At 41.0% G+C, this 20,205-nt stretch overlaps 1 protein-coding gene across 1 annotated transcript in view; it reads right to left on the bottom strand.

Annotated features, from left to right (window-relative positions):
* The window catches only part of TRPM6 (transient receptor potential cation channel subfamily M member 6), a 103,729-nt gene extending 84,035 nt beyond the window's left edge, over positions 1–19,694 (bottom strand). The window contains exons 1-7 of the mRNA XM_045288587.1: positions 18,803–19,694; positions 17,616–17,669; positions 15,010–15,150; positions 12,135–12,269; positions 9,717–9,994; positions 6,783–7,011; positions 1,636–1,788 (exon numbers count right to left, since the gene is read on the bottom strand). Coding sequence (XP_045144522.1) covers positions 1,636–1,788; positions 6,783–7,011; positions 9,717–9,994; positions 12,135–12,269; positions 15,010–15,150; positions 17,616–17,669; positions 18,803–18,916 — 1,104 coding nt within the window. The 5' untranslated portion in view covers positions 18,917–19,694. The remainder of the gene's footprint in view (positions 1–1,635; positions 1,789–6,782; positions 7,012–9,716; positions 9,995–12,134; positions 12,270–15,009; positions 15,151–17,615; positions 17,670–18,802) is intronic.
* Between the last annotated feature and the right edge of the window lie 511 nt (positions 19,695–20,205).

Consider the following 20,205-nt stretch of genomic DNA (forward strand, 5'->3'; position numbering starts at 1 on the left):
GACACAGTAGAACTGCCCCACCTGGTTTCCTAACCTGTCATCTTTACAGGAGCAGATTTCTAGGTCTTTCCCACACAGAACTACTGGATGTGTTCAAACTACCATTCTTTTGGTTAGCAGCCTAGCACTTACCCACTGTGCGGTCAGGGATCCTTAGCTCAGCTTTGTAAGGGATAACCTCAGAGATTCTAGAGTGTACCTGTCATTTCAAATTCTAAGAACCCCAGATGGAACTACCAATGGAAGGAGGAAGAGAAGAAGAAAAGCAGGTGGGTATACATATCTCCACACTTAGGCGAGATAGCCAAAATACTTAACAATTGATCTGGAAGAGGTATTCAATAATCAAAATGAATGCCAAATCCATCACAATAGGTACCAACCACAGGTATATACAATTGACCTTAACTTAATATTAAAGAATATGTATTACAATAAATACCTCATAAATGCAAATTCACTCCAGACATAATATTCAAGAAAGATGCATCGTTAAAGTTTGTTGTTGTTGTTGTTGTTGGGTGCCATCAAGTGGGTTCCACCCATAGCAACTAGATGTACAACAGAATGACACAACACCCTGTCCTGCACCGTCCTCGCATCTGTTCCTCTGCTGGAACCCCTTGCTGCAGCCACCGCGTCTGTCCATCTCCTTGACGGCCATCCGCTCTTTCACTGCCGCTCTACTTTACCAAAGATGATGTCCTTCTCCAAGGGCATGTCTTTCCTGACATGTCCAAAGTACGTAAGAACGAAGTCTCTCCATCCTTGCCTCTAAGGAGCACTCTGACCATACTTCTTCCAAGATAGATCTGTTTATTCTTTTGCAGGCCATGATACTGTCAATGCTCTTCTCCAGAAACACAATGCACGGATTCTACTTCAGTCATCCTTATTCATGTTCAACTTTCACATGCATATGAGGCAATGGGAAACACAGGGCTTGGGTCAGGAGCACCTTAGTCCTGAAAGTAACAGCCTGCTTTTCATTATTCTACAGTGCAGAAGATTTACCAAGTAGTAAGTACCAAAAAATATATTTTACTACACTTGACAGTAAGTCACAACTTTAGAAGCAATGATCCGAGAATATAGCCGCAGCATATTGGACATTCTCCCAGCGAAGATGGGCTGCGAGAGAAGGGGATCACACTAGTTGCCTATGGAAAAGTGTAAATCTTGGAATGCACAGGAAACTTTTCATAGCCACTGGATTGAACAAGTGAGAAGATCAACACAAATGCTAAGCCTGTGCCTTTGTAGATAAATATTTTAAGATGAGGCGCTTCTCGTTGTTGCTTTAGAGAAGTACAACGTCTATTTATTCGCCCAGTCACAAAGGCAAATGAAGAGATAAATGTCTTCTATTTGGCTTGGGAATATTTTGCTCCATCATATATGGCGTTAATGATTATGTGGAAGATAATGAAATATCTGCGCAATAGTTCAGAAGGCATTTTTAAAATACTTTTCAATTCCAGGATCATCTGTCATCACTGGACTGAGGGTGTAAACAAAAGTTCCCATTCAACAGATTGCCACACAAAGACATTTCTCATCGTGTGTGTTTCTGTGCACTATGACGGAAACTCGATTCACGATGGTATTTCATGTATGACGTAATGTTGTACTAACCATAGAAGCACTTTCCTTGCTACTGCCGGGGCCCTGGTCACCATCGTTCCACGTAAACTGCGAGTCCTGAGTCTGTGGGATATGTGACATCTCCGCTTTGCTCTTAAATTCCAGGGTCAGGATGACAGGTGGTAAAAGAATACTTATGATGATCTTTAAAAGAAAACAAAGCAAAACAAATAGTGAGACACAAATAATATCCAAATAATAGAATTAAGAATGCAAAAGTATATAAATTAGCAGGGATATCCACAAATCGGTTTACACCTCAATTCTACACATAATGGTAACTCAGTAATTCCAGCTATAAAAGCATCTCCCTAAAGAGATTTCATCAGCACCAGCATATATGGGTAGGGGTGTTCCCTGCATGGTTACTGAGAATAGCAGAAAACCAGCATCCACCTAAATGTTCACCTATAGAGAGACAGCTGGTGTGTCCAATATAGAATATTATGCAAGCATTGAAAAGATAAAAGCTATGTTGAATATAATGAAAAAGTATTTAATATAGATTGTTAATCAGGACAAAAATAACTTAGAGAATCACGTATATAGTGCAATCTTATTTTTATTTTTATTAATTATTTAAGACTGTATGCATATACAGTTATGTAGTGGTTAAGCATTGGGCTGAAATCCATAAAGTCATCCATTTGCAACCACCAGCCTACTCCATGGGAGAAGTAATCTTGGAAAGAAAGAGTTACAGCCTTGGAAACGCACAGGGACAGTTCTACTCTGTCCTGTAGGGTCTCTATAAGTTGGCATTGACTCAACAGCAGTGCGACAAGCAGATACACACATGCATTTGAATGTTTTTACAACATGTGTATCACACTGCCATTGTTTACCCCGACAGGGACTTAGGTGGTTTTGCCAAGTGAGGTTTGGACAGCTAACTGCAAGGTCATTTGCTCAAATCTACCAGTCGCTCCTCTGTAGAAAGATGAGGCTTGTTCATCTAAAGATTGGCAACCTTGGAAACTCTACATAGAGTTGCTATGTGTCACATGATCTTGATAGCAATGAGTTTGTTTGGACTTTAGAGGGGCCAATGAGAAGGAGTTTTTCAATGCTGAAATATTTTTCAATGCACAAATTGCTTTAATAATGTGTAAAAGCCATGAAGCGGTAAGTATCACACAAAAAGCACGCTAAAATTTAGTCATATTATAAAGCCAAGAAGGGCCACATTCTGTTAGCTCTATGACCCATCCTACATACGGTAAATATTTTCTATGCTAGACAAACTCAAGGAATGTGTAGATCCACCCACATTTTTGGTATATTGTGCTACATTCATGATGGTATTTTTATATAGTCAATTTTGAGGCCTTTCAAAGTTAAAAAATTTTTAGATTTACTAAATATTGGAGAAGTTGCAAAATCACTTGCCGGTCACTGTTTCTCGTGGACCTTAGTGTTCTCTAATACAGGGAACAAAGACAAAATCCAACCTAACCACATACCAATCAAAATGATATAAACTGAAGTCATACACCGTGATGTCACTGGGGATGTTGCGGGGAAGGGGTTCGGTCTATCCTCAGTGACAATGTCAGAGAGGTGGCACCAAAATGACGATGGACGGTCTGAGCAGTGTCCAAGCAGACGGTTATACTGTTTATTTGAAAACCCCTGCCGGTAGTTACAACAAAAACAGTTTTCAGAAGTCTAGTCTATGAGTATCCATAGACACACAAGCTCTACCTACAAGCTACAGCTTTAGGCTAATCTTCTTTTGGAACCTTCTAATGTACTGCAGCCAGGGCTGTTACCCAAGTACTAAGATGCTTCAAGTCACCTGACTTCACCTGCAGGTACCTCAAGCCTGTTGTTTCTGTTGCTATCAGTTTTCCTATAGTCACTGATTTTGTCATTTTTTCCCTGGTGTTTTAGCTACAATATTATGGCAATTAGTATATATTTGTGAACCTAGGTCAATAACGTTCTTGACAATAAAGCAGCAAGTAAAGGAAAAGGAATAAAAATCAAACACAGTGGAAAGTGAATTGTTGCAGGTACAGTTAGGCTAAAATTTAACACCTTATCATTTCATCTCCTTTATGACCCGTCTTCTATTTGTTCGTTTTTATTATTTTCTGCTTTCTTTTTGATTGAGGTTTTTGTTTTACTTTATTACTGTTCTTAGTTTGGGGTTTTTAAAAAATGTTTTCTGTGTATGAAATTCAGGATGGGTAAATATATAAAGAAGGTAATTGGATTAATGGTTCCTTGGAAGAATGGCAGGGCACGTTGGGGGATGAAGAGCCAACTACGATGAGCACAAAAGTGAAGAAAATGTTCTAAAAGTGATTGTAGTGATGATTGTACAACTCTTGTTAATGCGATTGAACTATTGACTTGTGTGATACATGAATTATAGGACAATGAAATGATTTATAACAAGGAATGCAAGTTAAAAATAGCTTCTGCTCAGTTACTAATAATGTTTCAATTCCATGCAGAAATATTTTATGAAAAAATTGTTGTTAGCGTCTATATAATCTAAGAGAATGGCACGTACGCAATTTGCAACTGTCTTTATCATATTGTTCTGTGATTCAAGGTAATACTAAAGATTACTAAGGATTCTCTATGTTCTGGAAGTGGAGGGGGATAACAGTGCTGCTGCCAGGAGCAGGAGTTGCCATCTGGCTAGCTCCAACCTCGTGACACCACTGATCAGACACGGGTCAACCTTGCAGGGTTGACCATGGGCTTTTCCATACTGAAATGGTCTTTTCTTGCTTTATTTTATAGCTTGATCTCAGTGAAGGTTCTCTGACTTTCTCCCTTCCTAGATGGAATCATACCCAAATGTTGTTTATTTTCTATCCAGGTGCTAAACACAAAACAAATGAAATCTTTTAGCTCTAGAAATATCATAGTTAGCACAAACACTAATCATATGACACTCGTTCACTCTTAACTCACTTCTTGATGAGGTCTCACATCCTCTTGCCCCTGTCTACTACAGAACAATTGCCTTGAGAACGATGACATCATTAGCCCATAGCTAAGAGCTAACATCAAACCAATTACCCTAAAAGCAATGTAAGGAGTGTGCTCATCCATATAACCTAGGGGGTCTTCCTCCAGTCCCCATCCACTTGGAACTATTCTAACCAGGGAAACCTGAGAATTATTTGCACGTGTTTGCCAAACTCAGAAGACAAGCACTGATTGAATTAGGATCTAGACACTGGAAATAATATTGTTGTTATTATTATTATTATTATTATTATTATTATTATATTGTGATGTCACACATCAGAAACATTAAGTAGCTGATCTAGGCTCCTTTATTACTAATTCGCTTCTATGTTTTAGGGCAGTTTCACCTTGCTTCTTTACATCTCTCTTTTGGCGGCAGGCCCACTGGGCTTGGAATTCCAAGCAGCTAAGAACAAAGGAAGGGCAAGAAGTCTTCACTGCTTCACAGCACCTAACATATGCAGACCGCCCAGCCAGGGGACAATTATTTCCAAACTTGCAGTTGTCTATAAGCACCTCACACTGGCTGCTCCTGGAGCTGTGACGTGAACTTCGTCACAGATGAAAGTGATTTCCTCATCTCCAAGAATTTCTTTTGGAAACAATTTCGTTCTGTTTCTTTGATCCTTTGTTAAAGAGATAGCTATGTAAGGCAATCAGATTGACATTTATTTATATTACCTCATTGGGGCATGGCGATGTGCAGACTTTTTCATGTTTTATAGTTTGCTTTCATTTATTTTGGGGAGTCTTGTCTAGAAGGTTCATCAAAAGTAGTCATTTGAATGGGATACATCTTATTTTTAAGAACTTTAGGGAGAATAGGAAGGAGCCCTAGTGCAATAGTGGACTACACACCGAGCTGCCAACCATAAGGTCAGCTGTTCGAAATCACCAGCCACTCCCATGAGAGAAAGATGAAGCTGTCTACTCAAGTGAGGATTCAAGGCCTCAGAAACCCAGAGGAGCAATTCTAATCTGTCCTATAGGGCTGCTATTGGTCAAAATTGACTCGATGGCACTGAGATTTTCTGAGTGACAGAGGAATCCCAAAGCAGAGCAAGTGGTTAAGTTCGACTGCTAACTGAAAGGTTGACGGTATGATTCACTGACAGATGCCTCAGAAGACAAGCCTGATCATCTAATTCTGGAAGAAAAAAAAAAGTCAGCCCTTCCAGGTCTAGGGAGCACACTTCTACCTTAACATACACAGGGTTGCCATGAGTCAGTGCCACTAGAAAGTATTTGTTTGTTTTCCCCTGCGAAGGAAAATAAAAATATAAGGCGAACCTCTTAATGCTTATACTTTGTTTTCCTTCATTCAGTTTCATAAGCACTTGTGCTTTTTAAAGCTTGACCATACCCTAAAGTATTAGGCTTGGGTTTTCTGTCAGAGTTCAAATATCCTTAGGCATTAACTAAATTGCTCTTGCTTATTCAGGAGTGAGCAATGAGACTGAACTACAATGAAACGGGGCCTTGGAGGTGGTCAGCAGTGTGTGGGGACAAGCGTGTGAAGTAGGCTTTAAGAAACAGGCATCTAGCTTACTAATTTTATTTAGTTTATTATCTCTTAGTATCATCAGTAGAGAAAACTTCCACTTAAAAGTCTTACTACAATGGGTTACGCCTGGGACTGCAAAGCAGAAGGTCAGCAATGCCAAGCCACCAGCCGCGGCTCCTTTACACAGTTACCGTCTCGGAAAGCCAAAGGGGCAGTTTTACCCTGTCCTATAGGGATGCCACAAGTTACAATCAACTTGTTAGCAGTGAGTTTAGTGACGATCGAATGGTCAGGCCAAAGGACTTTGAAAATAATAGTCCCTATGAGTTGGAATTGGCTCGATGGCAAGGAGCTGTCGCCTGCCTGTATACGTTTTTACATCTCTAAGCATCTCTAGTCCTAGGTGGCTCTGAGGTGGATCAAACAGATATAATTACCCCCATTTAAAAAATAAACTGCAGTAGTGGAAGCTCAACTGGTTGTCAGAGGTTCTACAGGTAAGGACCCTCAGCTAATAGGTGAGAATGAGAGATACAAATTCGTTTTGTGAAAGATAAACTTCAGAACAAGTAGAAAATGGAATTCAGGGACCTAGCGCTACACACCAAATTAAGATTAAACTCCATAAGGCAAGCGAATTTACCTTTAACCAAGTGTGCTTCCTCAGTTTGAGACACCCCATCCACATGTCGGTCAGGAGCATCTGGGTGCAAGTATGTGAGACAAAGGGCCGCAATCCTCCGGACACTGCCAGTTTCAAGGAGGTAGCATTGCTCCAGTTCTTGAGTTCATAGGTCAACAACTTCATGGCCATTCGCTCATTCTGCTTGAATGCCTTCTCCAAAACATCCAGCGCCAGCTGGCCGAACTGTCTGCAGAAATGGAGGAGACCAAAGCAGGCCGGCTCAGAAACGCTCTGAACACTCAGCAAAATGACCAACTGGGTAGCCGCGGTAGAAAGCAAGCAGCAGTTTGTTGGACTAAGTTTACAGAAGTTATTTTAGAGGTATTGCCTCTCATAAGGACGGAAAGGGTGTGGGTGTGGGTGGGTGGGTGTGGGTGTGGGTGTGTGCGCGCGCACGCGCCGCACGTTAGGCTACAGAAGAAAAGATTGAAATGACCAAGGATTTTGTCTTGGTTGGATCCACAACCAATACTCATGACAGCAGCAGTCAAGAGATCAAAAGACGTTGCATTAGGTAAACCTGCTGCACAAGCCCTCTTTAGAGTAATGAAAAGCAGGGATGTTACTTTGAGGTAAGGTGCACGTGGCCCAAACCATGGTATTTTCCATTGCCTCATGTGCATGTGAAAGTTGGACATTGAATAAGGAAGACTGACGTAGAACTGATGCATTTACATTGTGGTGCTGGAAAAGAATACTGAAAGTACCATGGACTGCTAAAAGGACAAGCAGATCTGTCTTGGAAGAAGTACAGCCAGAGTGCTCCGTCTGGGCCAGGATGGAGAGAGTTCGTCCTGTGTACTTTGAACATGTTGTCAACAGAGACCAGTCCCCGGAGAGGGAGAGAGACAGCGTGCGTGGTGAAGTAGAAGGATGGCAGGACAGGGGAACCCTCGGCAAGACGGATGGACACAGTGGCTGCAGCAGCGGGCTCAAGCACAGGCATGAATGTGAGGATGCAGCAGGCCTGGGCAGTGCTTCATCCTGTTGGGTCACTGATGGTGAAGCACAGGCATGAATGTGAGGATGCAGCAGGCCTGGGCAGTGCTTCATCCTGTTGGGTCACTGTGGGTGGGCAATGGCTCAAGGGCACCTGAGAACAACAACAGAATTTGCTTTGCACCGGAAGTGCCTGATTGACTCATGGAGAGAAGCCCGTATCTTTGAACTCTTTAATAAGAATCCATCACTTCTGGACAAAAATGACTTCCACACTGAACGAGTAATTATGGGAACCTGTTGTGAAACCAGTTTGGTTGCATTTTGAAGATTATTTTTAAATGGGGTAGATTTTCAGTATTCTGCAAAATCGATGAATAACAGAAAAAAGCCAGACCAGGAACACCCTCCGCTTCTGATTTTGTCATTCTCCACGAGGCTGCTCCTCTGACAGACAGATGCTTTCATTTTCTGGCGCTTGGCTTTATTTTCTAACCAAAATTATACATTAGTTTCCAGTAACTGCATTTCCCCCCTTTTCCTCACTAACAAAGAACAATTTTAAGTCTCACATATTTCTAACTTGATCAAAAGTTTTGTTTGTTTTTTAATTTCTTGCTCAGCCATCACACTCTGATTCCTTAACATGGTGCTTCTCTCTCGCTCACTCTCTCGCTTGAGACGCAGCTCTTCCTTCGACTGAGTGTTAAAGAACTGAGGGTCAGGAGGGACTTTCAGTGTCATCAAAGCAAGTCCACAGTTAAGATGCTTTCACCCACAAACGCCTCCCGACTGGACCCAGAAGTAAGCAGCTCGACTGGGACGCACACCCAAGTCATCTAACTTGAAGGCCACCTCTTTTCACTTTATGCCACACAGCTCCTTACGCTGCTTAAAACCCACCACACAAAACCTGCCGTAGAGTCCCATCTGAATCACATTGCTATGAGGCAGAGGGGAACTACTCCCTAGGATTTCCAAGGCTACGTGTGTGTCTTTAAAACTGTTCTGCACCTAACTTTTCCTTTATTTTATTTTTTAATCATTTTATTAAGGGCTCATACAACTCTTAACACAATCCATACATACATCAATTGTGTAAAGCACATTTGTACATTCGTTACCCTCATCATTCTCAAAACATTTGCTCTCCACTTAAGCCCCAGGCATCAACTCCTCATTTCCCCCTCCCTCCCCGCTCCCCCTTCCCTCCCCGCTGCCCCCTCCCTCATGAACACTTGATGATTTATAGATTATTACTTTGTCATATCTTACACTGTCTGACATCTCCCTTCACCCACTTTTCTGTTGTCCATCCCCCAGACAGGAGGTTATATGTAATCTGTTCCCCCTTTACACCCCACCCTCCCTCGACCCTCCCAGTATCACCACTCTCACCACTGGTCCTGAAGGGATCATCTGTCCTGGAGTCCCTGTGTTTCCAGTTCCTGTCTGTACCAGTGTACATGCTCTGGTCTAGCCAGACTTGTAAGGTAGAATTGGGATCAGGCTAAAAATCTTTATGGGAGTAGAAAGCCTTCTCTTTCTCCTAAGCAGAGGCTGGTAGGTTTGAACTGCTTATCTTACAATTAGCAGCTCAATGTGTAATCCACTATGCCATAAGGACTCCCTTTGAATACTTGCTCACTGTCCTCGAGTCTAGTGTGACTTAATAATGACCCTGTACAATAGAGCGGAGCTTTCCCTGTGAGTTTCCAAGACTATAAATCTTAAGGAGAGTAGAAAGCCTAATTTTTCTCACCTGGAGTGATTCACAACCCAATACCAGGGAGGGCTCCTTGTTGAAGTACGTAAGGACTTTTTAAATAGGGAAGTCCATAATATGCACAACAATGAGTCTATACGTGTATAACTTGGTCGGTAAGGGAGATAAAAGTGTCTAAACAGTCAATGAAATGTCGGTGTTTATCATGAAGTGAAGAGAATGCCTACTTTGAGTAATTTCTCAGCTCTTCAGAGGCGTCATCCACCATGTTGCTCTGTTTAGCTTCATGGGCCAGGGCTCGGTAGAGTGTGCAAGCAATGACGGCCTTCACCGTGGCCTCTTCCCCATGTTGCCAGAAAAACATGGCCATCTTCTGCCTTTTCATGAGCACAGCCCAAACCAGCAAGTCGTTGTAAGGGTATATAAAGCCAGTAGACTCAGCCTCCTCTGATAGGGTTTGTTCTTTTGACTTCTTCCTTTGTTTATGAAGGGCTACAGTCTTTTCCTGTTGGAAAATAACATGGCAATGAATTTCCAAATACTTGAGAGGACAATTGTGGGAAACAGAAAGATTTCTCCCAAATCGTCTCCCCCAGATCATCTCCCCCAGATATATGTTAGACTTAGGACACTGCTTGCAGCTAATAGTAAATAATTGTCAAGTTACTTCCCTTATGGCAGTCAGCTGCCAGCCTACTGTCTGGTCCCACCATGGTAGGCCTGTCCCCTGGTGCTAAGGACAATGGGCTACTTCTCCCTAAAGGCTTGCAGTCATAGATTTGGTTCCTGTAAGTGGAGTTCACACCCTACTGATACTGGTCTCCATAGTTGAGTCAGGGAACAGGTCAAACCCGATCAGTGACATCCAAAGTTAGGCTGCCATCCTGAATCTAGGATCCGCCTATCCTGCCACATGTATACCCCTAATCCCTCTTCCTATTGCATGTATACCCCTAGATCAACCCCCTCCCATTACTGTATTACCTATAGCACAACTGTTTCCTGTGGCATATGTCTTCACCTGTAATTAGGGGGCTTGCATGTCCCCAGAGAATATAAAAGCCTTGGTTAGCATTAAATGTCTCGCTCTCTCCATGTGGAACACCAAGTGGGGCTGAGGTGAGCTTGGTACCATGGAATGTGTCTGACTCCATTATTTACTTCTCTCTTCTATCTCTCATGCTCTTTATGACTTTACTGTAATCTTTACTTATTATCGCTGTACAATTGCGCCTCCTGGACGCGTGATGATGTGTTAGGGGCTGGTTACCCTGTCAGGTGATGGTTCTGCTTACCTAATGAAACATAGAAAAGATCTTAAAGAATTTGTTTTTAATATCAGAACTAAAAAAGAGGTGGAAATAATAGGACTGTATAAGTCAGCAGCCAATATTTAGACTTTTTAAAGGCAATCTAATGCTTGTTATGTTAAATAGAGGCAGTGTCTCTCAGACGATGGCTTCCATTCATTTAACACAAGTTAAAGCAGCATCGCTCTAGGTACTCAAGAGAACAGACTGAAATTACACTTTATTTGGATAAATGAAAAGTATAAAAGACTAACTTCACTTTAGCAGGTAGATTCATTATCTTTCCCTTAGAAAAAAATGCCATTGGTATTGCCCTCATGAACCCAAATCAATAGGTTGTTTTTAGTTTCTTTTCATTTATTCTGATTCTATGCTTCTAGCTATCGTGATATAATAATAGAATTATATTCTCCACGTGGGTAACCCACCACTTGGAGTTCAGCACAAATTCTGTTCTCTCCCTCCCCGTGATGTCTATGAGACCTTTTATTTCAAAGGTCATCAGATCCTATTATGATTACTACTTTGGAGAGAGACCAGTTTCCTAATCAGCATTATTTTTCCCTACCCACCTACACCCCCAAATTCAACTAAGTACTTAGCATAATGTCTGGCAAATAAAAAATTCAGTGATTATTATTTGGGTTTAGAGGGGCGATAGGAAAGATTGCCATATGTTTATTTCTTTTCTATAAATAAAGGGAACTGTGTTCACTGATGATGACCAAGAGTGAATTTATAAACTATATCTTCATTCTAGGGGCTATGGAAAGCACACCTCGCTGGCCAGTAGCTATTTGCATTGAAACTCTGGGCCAAAGCGTTCCTGCCTAGAGGAAAGCAGGTGTGAGGGGCACCAGGAGAGAGGGGCCACAAGGTCGCTCTCAGACACAAACATACAAATGCCCTTGGACTCTCCTACCTGTAATATTCATCTCAAGAAAGATTCACAGAGGGGAGAAGATGTAAAGAGAGGAGGGAAGAAGCAAGGAGTCACATCCAATTAACCTTGAGGATAAAGGAATGGGGTGTGGTATTGGTCTAATGATGACACTCGCACTACTTTCCTGAGTCACTCGTGGGACATGGCGGGGATGGATACGGGAGCGAGGCTGAAGTACAAGCCCAGGCTGTCCGTTAGTCGCCAGTTCTCTGCCCTGAACCCTTGTGCATGGTGGTTAGAGGACAAGTGTGTCATGCTGCGGACTTGCACAGGTTTATGGTGCTCACAAACGGTTCCTCTACTTGTGCCTCCTGTGTCCACCTTTAAATGAAGACAAAGCCAGAGTCTGCAAAACCACTGCTGTTTCCACGCCTAAAACCAGCCAACGGTACCTTGAGTCTGTACGGCTGGGCCGTTCTGATGAACTGTGAATGGGATGTGATGTCTACGGGCTCATGGCTGTGTCCTGAGGGCCGTCTCCGGTGCAGCGTGGACTGGGAAAGGCTCGGAGGACAGCTGCTCCTGCTCTGGTGTTGGTTGTTGTGTTATTGTTAAAATAAAACACAAAGAGAAAATGACATGATCGTTGTAACAATCAACAGCTTATTTCTTTGAGAAAAAGAAACAAGTTCATTTCTAATGAAAACAGATTTGTCGTGTTTCTCTCTGTCTTCATCCATGATGAGCATTTAACCTCCCTCGAGGAAAGCCCACCTAAGAAAAGCCTCTTTCTTGTTAGTCCATTGTTATTTCCTACTAGAAAGAACGCATGCCCTCTTGTTCCTAATTATATATCTGCACACCTTCTCCAGGTGGAAATTCCATGGACATCAATGGGCATTTTATCCTGGAACAAGCTCAGAACAAGCAATAAAGATTCACCATTCTGATAAGAAAAACCCTCTACCCACAAACAGCTCCAAGGTTAAGGTTAAGTTAGAATGTTACTCTAACTTCTCCAGGTGTTATATAAGATACTCACTGGGATTCCAGTGGCTTGACCCAGTAGCCACTCACTGCTATTATGGTATACTCATCAATGAGAAACAAAAAAGGCAGCATTAAAATAGACTAAGATAAAAAAAATATGATACAAATCATAAGCCTTAGATTGCTTTATTTATTCTTAGTTTGAATTTTATGTACAAAAATTAGACTTCAAAATTATGAGAACAAGACATTTAAAACATAATAACCAAATTAATAGTATTATGATATAAAATTAAGAACATCATGATAATAATAATCACACTGATTATCATTGTTAATAGTTACTCTTCACCTCTGATGTAGCAGGAATATGGGTTTGGGATATTATTTAATTCCTCTAGCAAATGTATGAGAGGCATATTAATATTCCTGTTTTATAGGTGAAGGAATTGGACCACAGAGAAGTTAAATTTCTTGCTGCAGATTAATTAATTAGCAAAATTAGACATGAAACTGAATTCTCTCTAACTTTAAGTCGTGCTGACAACTGGTTCAATCTAGTTTACTATGAAATAGATGATCTCTGCGCTCCTTCTGTGGAGAAGGACCTGAGAACTGGGTAATTTAATATTGGTGGGTCATTTTCAGAAAGGTCCCTATAGTAACATCCCCTAACAACCTCCACAGGGGTTCCCACTAAGAAATCTTCATGCTTGCCCCTGGCAACCTCACCACAAAGCGCACATCCTCCATTTAAATGAAGCAGTTAATCCCTCCCTCCTGCAGTGTATCCCAATACCTCTGAAATCTTAATAAAGAAAATTTTCTTTATTATTGTTGTGGGTTACCTTTTATTTTGTTTTGCTTCGTTTGTTCAATTATGAAAGCCACCGGTGGTTTTTACTTTACCTGATCCTTTTAAAACAAAGGTTAAAACTGGTTTGGCATTCCAGTGTGGTAGACCAAACTCCCTTTCGGATTCAGTGTCTGGGCTCTTCCCCAACAACACACGTTTCCTGGTCACTGCAAAAACACACTGATGTCCACAGCTCTTTACCTTTCACTATCTGTGGTTTCCCTCAACCAAAAAGGTCCCCCAATTACCTTTTGTTTTATCATTTTATGGGGGTTCTTACAGCTCTTGTACATCAATATATCAATTGTTATCAAGTGTATTTGTACATATGTTGCCATCATCATTTTCAAAACATTTTCTTTCTACTTGAGCCCTTGGTAGCACTTCATTTTCCCCTCTTTCCCTCTTCCTCCCACCCTCGTGAACCCTTGATAAACTATAAATTATTTCTATTTTCATATCTTATACTGTTTGCTGTCTCCTGTCACCGACATTTCTATTGTTTGTCCCCCTGAGGGGGGAGGGGAAGTGGATAATAAATCGATCCTTGTAATCAGTTTCCCCTTTCTCCCCCTTCTCTCCCCACCTTGCCCCTACCTTCATGGTATCGCTGCTGCCATTACTGTTCCTGAGGGATTTATCTGTCCTGGATTCCATGTGTGAAGAGCTCTTACCTGTACCAGTGTATGTGCTCCGGTCCAGTCCGATTTTTAAGGTAGACGGGGGTCATAATAGTGGTGGGGGGGGAGTATTAAACAACGAGAGGAACGTTTTGTGTTTCATTGGTGCTGCCTGCACCCTGGCTAACTCCAATTGCCTTTTCTAATGCTTCCCTGGCCTCTAACGAGAATTAGTCTAGTTATTGGTCTATAAAGGCAATTCTAAGAAATGGGTAGTGTTATCTCTGCCAATCTACCAACCAGCAATTCTAACCTTTCATTTCTAGACTTAAAATATATATCCTGCACATTTTACTTTCTATTCTAGTTTTTAAAGTACATTCTGCATGTATCTTCTAATACAATCTCTGTATAATTACCCCAATCCGTCAACCTTTGATGTAGAACATGGTGGTGTAAACATCTAGTCCTGTTACATTTTTCACCTCTGTATTTTCAAAAAAGGAACAAAGAGGAGTGAAAACGAGAACTGGCTGCACCTCCTCTAACCTTTCACATCCCATTACTTCTCTGTCATGATGGCCCAGGTTGTAGCTGTCAATATAACACGTGCATAACAGCATATATGTTCACATAGCGCATAGATTGCAGGAATATGTGCTGTACTCTCTAGTTTCTAAAGCCCCGTCTTTATTCCCATCTAGCCAGCGTGCCTGTCCTTAGCACAACAGCTGACATGCAGGCACTCCTCCATAAAGGATGAACCGAGGGCCCATTTTAAAAGTGAATCCCATCATTTTCCCTAAAACTACAAATCCTAATCTTCCTCAATTTTACTAGGACACCTTCCATTGTTGCTACCTTGCGTGTTTGGTAGAGGCTGTTGTACAGCGCTCTGAAGCTTTTTCTGGTGTAGCTACTGCAGTATGCTCCACCAATGAGGTATTCGATGACCAGTCCAATGTCAATCAGTGTGATTTTGTAGTCTGAGAGAAGGGTATTCTGTAACAAAAGCAACAAGTTAAAATGTATAACTTTCGGTTCTATTTTTCGATCTCTTTCACCGTAACCAAATCGACCTCACTCAAAGAGTAGACTCACATCTTTAATAAGCTCTATAAACCAATCAAGTAATAGAAGCCGCTGCATTAGTAGCTACTTGCTAATAAAGTAGCATCATCAGTGTTAGCTCACTCTCTCATGCATCCACATATGCACTCACAATTTAGAATAAAATATATGTAAATACAGGTACAAATTTTATTTGTCCCTGGGAAAATATATACCTAGACCTCACGTCCTGATTCATTATCCAACATTTCACATTTACAATAGTAAAAAGTCTACCATCCAGCTGTTTTGTGTATCAATGACAAGCATCTGTCAATAACAGTCCCAGAGGTCCCTCATGAGTAGATCCTATGTATAAACAGAAAGGAAGTTCCCATTGCATAGCATGTTACCACTCATAAGCGGGGGGTTCAGTCTCCCTGAGCTACCAGGGTGCCAGGTAGCGGGGTGGGGGGGAGCATTGGTTAATCACGAGGAGTGCTAAAATGGAACCAGCAGTGATTGGACACTCTGGCAGGTTTTGCGTCCCCACTGGAGGCTAAGCCTGGGGCAGCTATAACCAGTATCCTGAGGGCAGGCAACCTCAGCATCAGGAAGTGGGCTCCACATCAGCCGCTCCCAGCCCCAAGAGGTGACCAAGTAGAACCAGGTCGTGAACAGAAGCATTGTGAGATAGAGGCCTCAGGCACCAGGGCCTGCAGGACTCCAGGCCAGCTGGTTGGCACCTGAGCAGCCCCGCACAGGTAAAGGTGGACTGGGCTCGGGGAGACAGAGCCTGGCCACCATATTCTCTGCTCTGGATTGTTAATTCTCATAGGAAACATGAGGATGGAAGAGGCCAAGGCCACTCAGCAAGAACCAGAAGATGCTGGGGCAAAGAGTTGGTGGGCATCATGTGCCCTCTCCTATGGAACCCAGGCCCTCCTGCCTCCCCTTATGTGCTCCATTCCCCCAACCAAACCACACCAAGGGCATTTTGTGGTTGTTAAGAGGACAGGACCACTCATCCTGAAAATGAGGAAGGGGATGCAGGGATGGAGAGGGCGTTGATGGACCCCACTAGCTCTGGAAGACCGGGAAGACCTTCCAGGCAGGTGGCAATTGGGGCCAAGTTCTCATGAGGTGACATGAGAGAAAGGGAGGTGATGCTGGTAGGTGACTTCTACAGGGTCCAGCTCGACTGTGTGTTCAGAGAGCAGGTGAGGGGGTGAGATGATGTGATCATCCTCCATTTTTGCTTAACACAGATTTTTGTTTCATTGGCCTGGTCTTTTGAACTTAACCACATAGGAGATGAGCATGTATGATCAAACATGAAGTTGAGGTTAAATCCATAGCCTCACTCTTCATTGAATGGCTCTAACACTTCTCCCTGGGTTGACTGTGTCACATGTCAGAGAGCATGGAAGGATGTAGAAAGAAAAGGGAACATGGGAAGACAGAGTCAAAGGAAACAGCAAGCATGAGGCTGTCCAAAGACTAATACTCCTGCTGGTAGGAGGGCCGTGCAACAAATTTACTAGTGCGATGAGTCCTCATCAAAATGAAGATTATTTGGGCCCTTTCAAATCTGTCTTAGAAAGACAGGGTCTTCGTGACTATCTACTTCATAGTAAAATTTCAGAGGGACCCAGAGTGCTTCAGGAATATAGGCTCTGACACACGGAAGTTGTGAGTAAGGCCAACAAAACATTAAAGTTGGAAACCAATTCTGACTCAAAGAAACATTCTAGAACAGAACAGAACTGCCCCCATATGGTTTCCAAGGCTACATCTTCACAGACACCGTCTCCCAGGGTCGCTGGAGGGTTTAAATCACTGACCTTTCAGTTAGTAGCTGGGTGCTTTACAAGTGACACCACCAAGGTGGCTTCATTTTGATAGGAATCAACACACACTAAATTAACATCCGCATGGGCACATTTGCTTACTACTGATTTGCCAGTTAAATGTCTTCCTCTGAAGTCCTGCAACTCTGTCCCCCACAAAGTCAACATGCCCAGGAAGCCCACACTCTCTCCATCAAATATTAAATATTAGAAAGAGGATTGTTTTAAGGACTGTGGTAGACAAGCCCCTTTGCATGTGCTGCTAAGGGCGTTTCAGCATGATGGCAAGTAAAGGCACTCTCAATTATTTTGTGGATCTGAATAAAAATTCTTGATAATTAAAACAGAAGGTACAGAGTATCAAGTCTTAAATTTAAAAATTTTTGATAACTTAATATACAGTAAAATTAAGGGAAATGTTTGGTTTGGTAAAGAAACTGTTCAGATCCACATGTTTTAAGAGGTAATTCACTAGAAACACCCAAATCTATATTTCGCAAAGCATCTCTATCATAAAGCCAAACAACACACAGAAACATTCTTTCCACACCTTTATCATTAGGTTACCTGTTTCACGTCTCGGACAAGATGGTGTAAGAGCATATTAGTAGGTCCTTGTTTCTATAATAAACAAAAGGAAGAATTATTCCCTAAGACTACTATGTGCTAAGGGGAGAAAATTGTTTCAGTATATATAAGTAGCCCAATCTGAGCCCAACATCTTTATCAGTAAAGCATAAGCCAATTAACTTTAAGGAAGGTGTTTCACAAGAGATCTAATTACAATGAAATATTTTTCAAAGCAAAGTGTGTGGGGGTGGGGGCGTGGGGGTGGAGGATGGGAAAGAAGGATTAAATTAAATTAATGTGCCAAGAGGCAGGAAGAAATTTTTTTCCTAATCTTATGTAATTTATAAGTATCCTTTATCATTTATGAACATTTTACTGTAATCTATCCTATCATACAATTTCAGTCTAAAAAAAAAAATTTATTGAATGCTTACTATGTTTAACCAAGATTTAAAGAACTCAGTAAAGAAAGAATACTAGCTTTTTCTTCTTAGGTTGTTTACAAGCAATAAAAGAGACTGGGTACTTACACTGAGAAAGCGATAATGTGAAAATGTGTGTGCTCAAAATCAAATCACCACTAACACTAGATGGATAAAACTGAGTAAAAATGGAGACAAGATCTAACTGTGGCTTTGAGTAAGGGTAAAATCCACTAAAACCAAAAGGGAAGACATTTGAAGTCAGGTGCACTGGGCAATTGGTGTTCTCACAATGAGGAAGTGTGTCTTATAGCAACAAAGAGTTTGCACAGGATATTTGTCAGGAAGAGAATTTTAGCAGTGGCCTTAAGTTGATATGCCTTCAATATCTTAATAAAATCCATTTGTTCTTATTCAGGTTTTTTGCTTTAATTATACCTACTTCTATATTTTATTAGCTTACACTTCTATAGCATTCTATATATCCTTATGTGGTATGCTATGTAATGACTGAAACCTCAATGGGCTCTTAAAGCATGTTTTATTAAAATTGGAAGCACAAAAATTACCATGGGGTATTAAAATTGGAAATATGAAAATGATAGGATAAAACAGAAATGATAAGAACGTTTCTTCTTTGATTGGGAAGTCTTTTTCTCTATAACTATCTTTGTACATGAACAATTAAGGACATGGTAAACATTAAGCTCACTAATAAATGAAACTTCAGGGAGCTGATTGATGAAATGACCCCATACTCACAGTATTGTACAGCTCTTCCAGCCGGGGGATGGTGAGAAATCTATGGAGGTTTACTCCATATTCTATTAAGAGTTTCACAAAATCTACTCGATCCATCACTAACGCATCCAACATGGCTTGTTCCAGTGAGCCAGGCTTCACAGGATAGAAATAAATAAAAAATGTAAATAGAATTACATGAGGTTAAATTTTTAAAGAAACAGACGAAGTAAAGATGAAATGCAAGCTTACTAAGAAATGTTCAAGAAAAGGGGAGAGGGAAAATGTGCTTGAAGTCATAAAAGAAACCTTACATAAGTGATCTTGAACCACCATGGTCTTGAACCCCTTAAACTATAACTTATTTCTAGATATACATGGTATATTGAACACAAATCATATGATTTTACTCTAACACAACCCTCCCCTAAATTACAGTGAAATGATTTTTTTAAGAGAATAAGACTAAAGATAGAGTACAATATTTTTCGAAGTTATAAAACAGATGACCAATGGTGAATGATTTGTAGTCTCCAGAAAGCCTACTACTGAATTAGATTGATATCACAGAATTCTATGAGTATTAGAGTGAGAGAAATAAAAAATACTGAAGGCTTAGTGGTGAATCCTTCTCAGTCTACAGCCACTCCCCTGCAGTGTTCTGCTAGGTTCCCAGCAAGAGGCATTTACCTTCCAAGCAGGAAATAAAACGATCATTTTCTGGTAATGTGACTAACACAAGAGAAAAGATATGTCAATATCAGAGTATTCCCAACAAATAGCAGCTAAACCATCCTTCCCTGAAGGTTAAAACTAATTAAGTTCCTCCTACAGTCTCAGCATTTCTAAAGAGCTCTAACGACCAATCTTAAATAATAACCATCCAGACAAAAAGACCCCAAATGCCAAATTAAAAGGACATCAACATCTATCATTAATATCATTAAATATTTTTTAAAAGATATTGCATCCAACGTGCTATTTTAAAAAGAAGAAATAATTGGAGGGGATACAGTTTCAGCTCAAGTTGCTTTTAGAAATTAATAGTATGTTACCAGAAATTAGTAACTCCATAGAAAGCTTGGAAATTAAAACCCCAAAAACCTATGAAAGGAGAAAGCTATGAAAATTATAACAGCAGTCCATAAAGTCCAATACTCAAATAAGAGGAATTCCAGAAAGTTGAGCAAATAGAGAAGAAATTCCATATCACAGGAAAATATGACTGACAGATTGAAATCATGTGCCCAATATGATGGATACAAACAAATTCGTAAAACATATCATGAATCTCAAAACACTGGAAAAATAGAATGTTCTAAAAATTTCCAGAGAAGGAAGAAAGAAAAGAAAAAAAGTGATAGGGGATCAGAAAACAGAACAGCATGCTGGGGCTTGGGAACTAAGGATCCAAAATTCTGAAG

The sequence above is a fragment of the Echinops telfairi genome, unplaced genomic scaffold, assembly GCF_000313985.2.
Source record: "Echinops telfairi isolate 266 unplaced genomic scaffold, ASM31398v2 ScPeMD7_22;HRSCAF=79, whole genome shotgun sequence".
In the NCBI taxonomy this organism is placed as follows: Eukaryota; Metazoa; Chordata; class Mammalia; order Afrosoricida; family Tenrecidae; genus Echinops; species Echinops telfairi.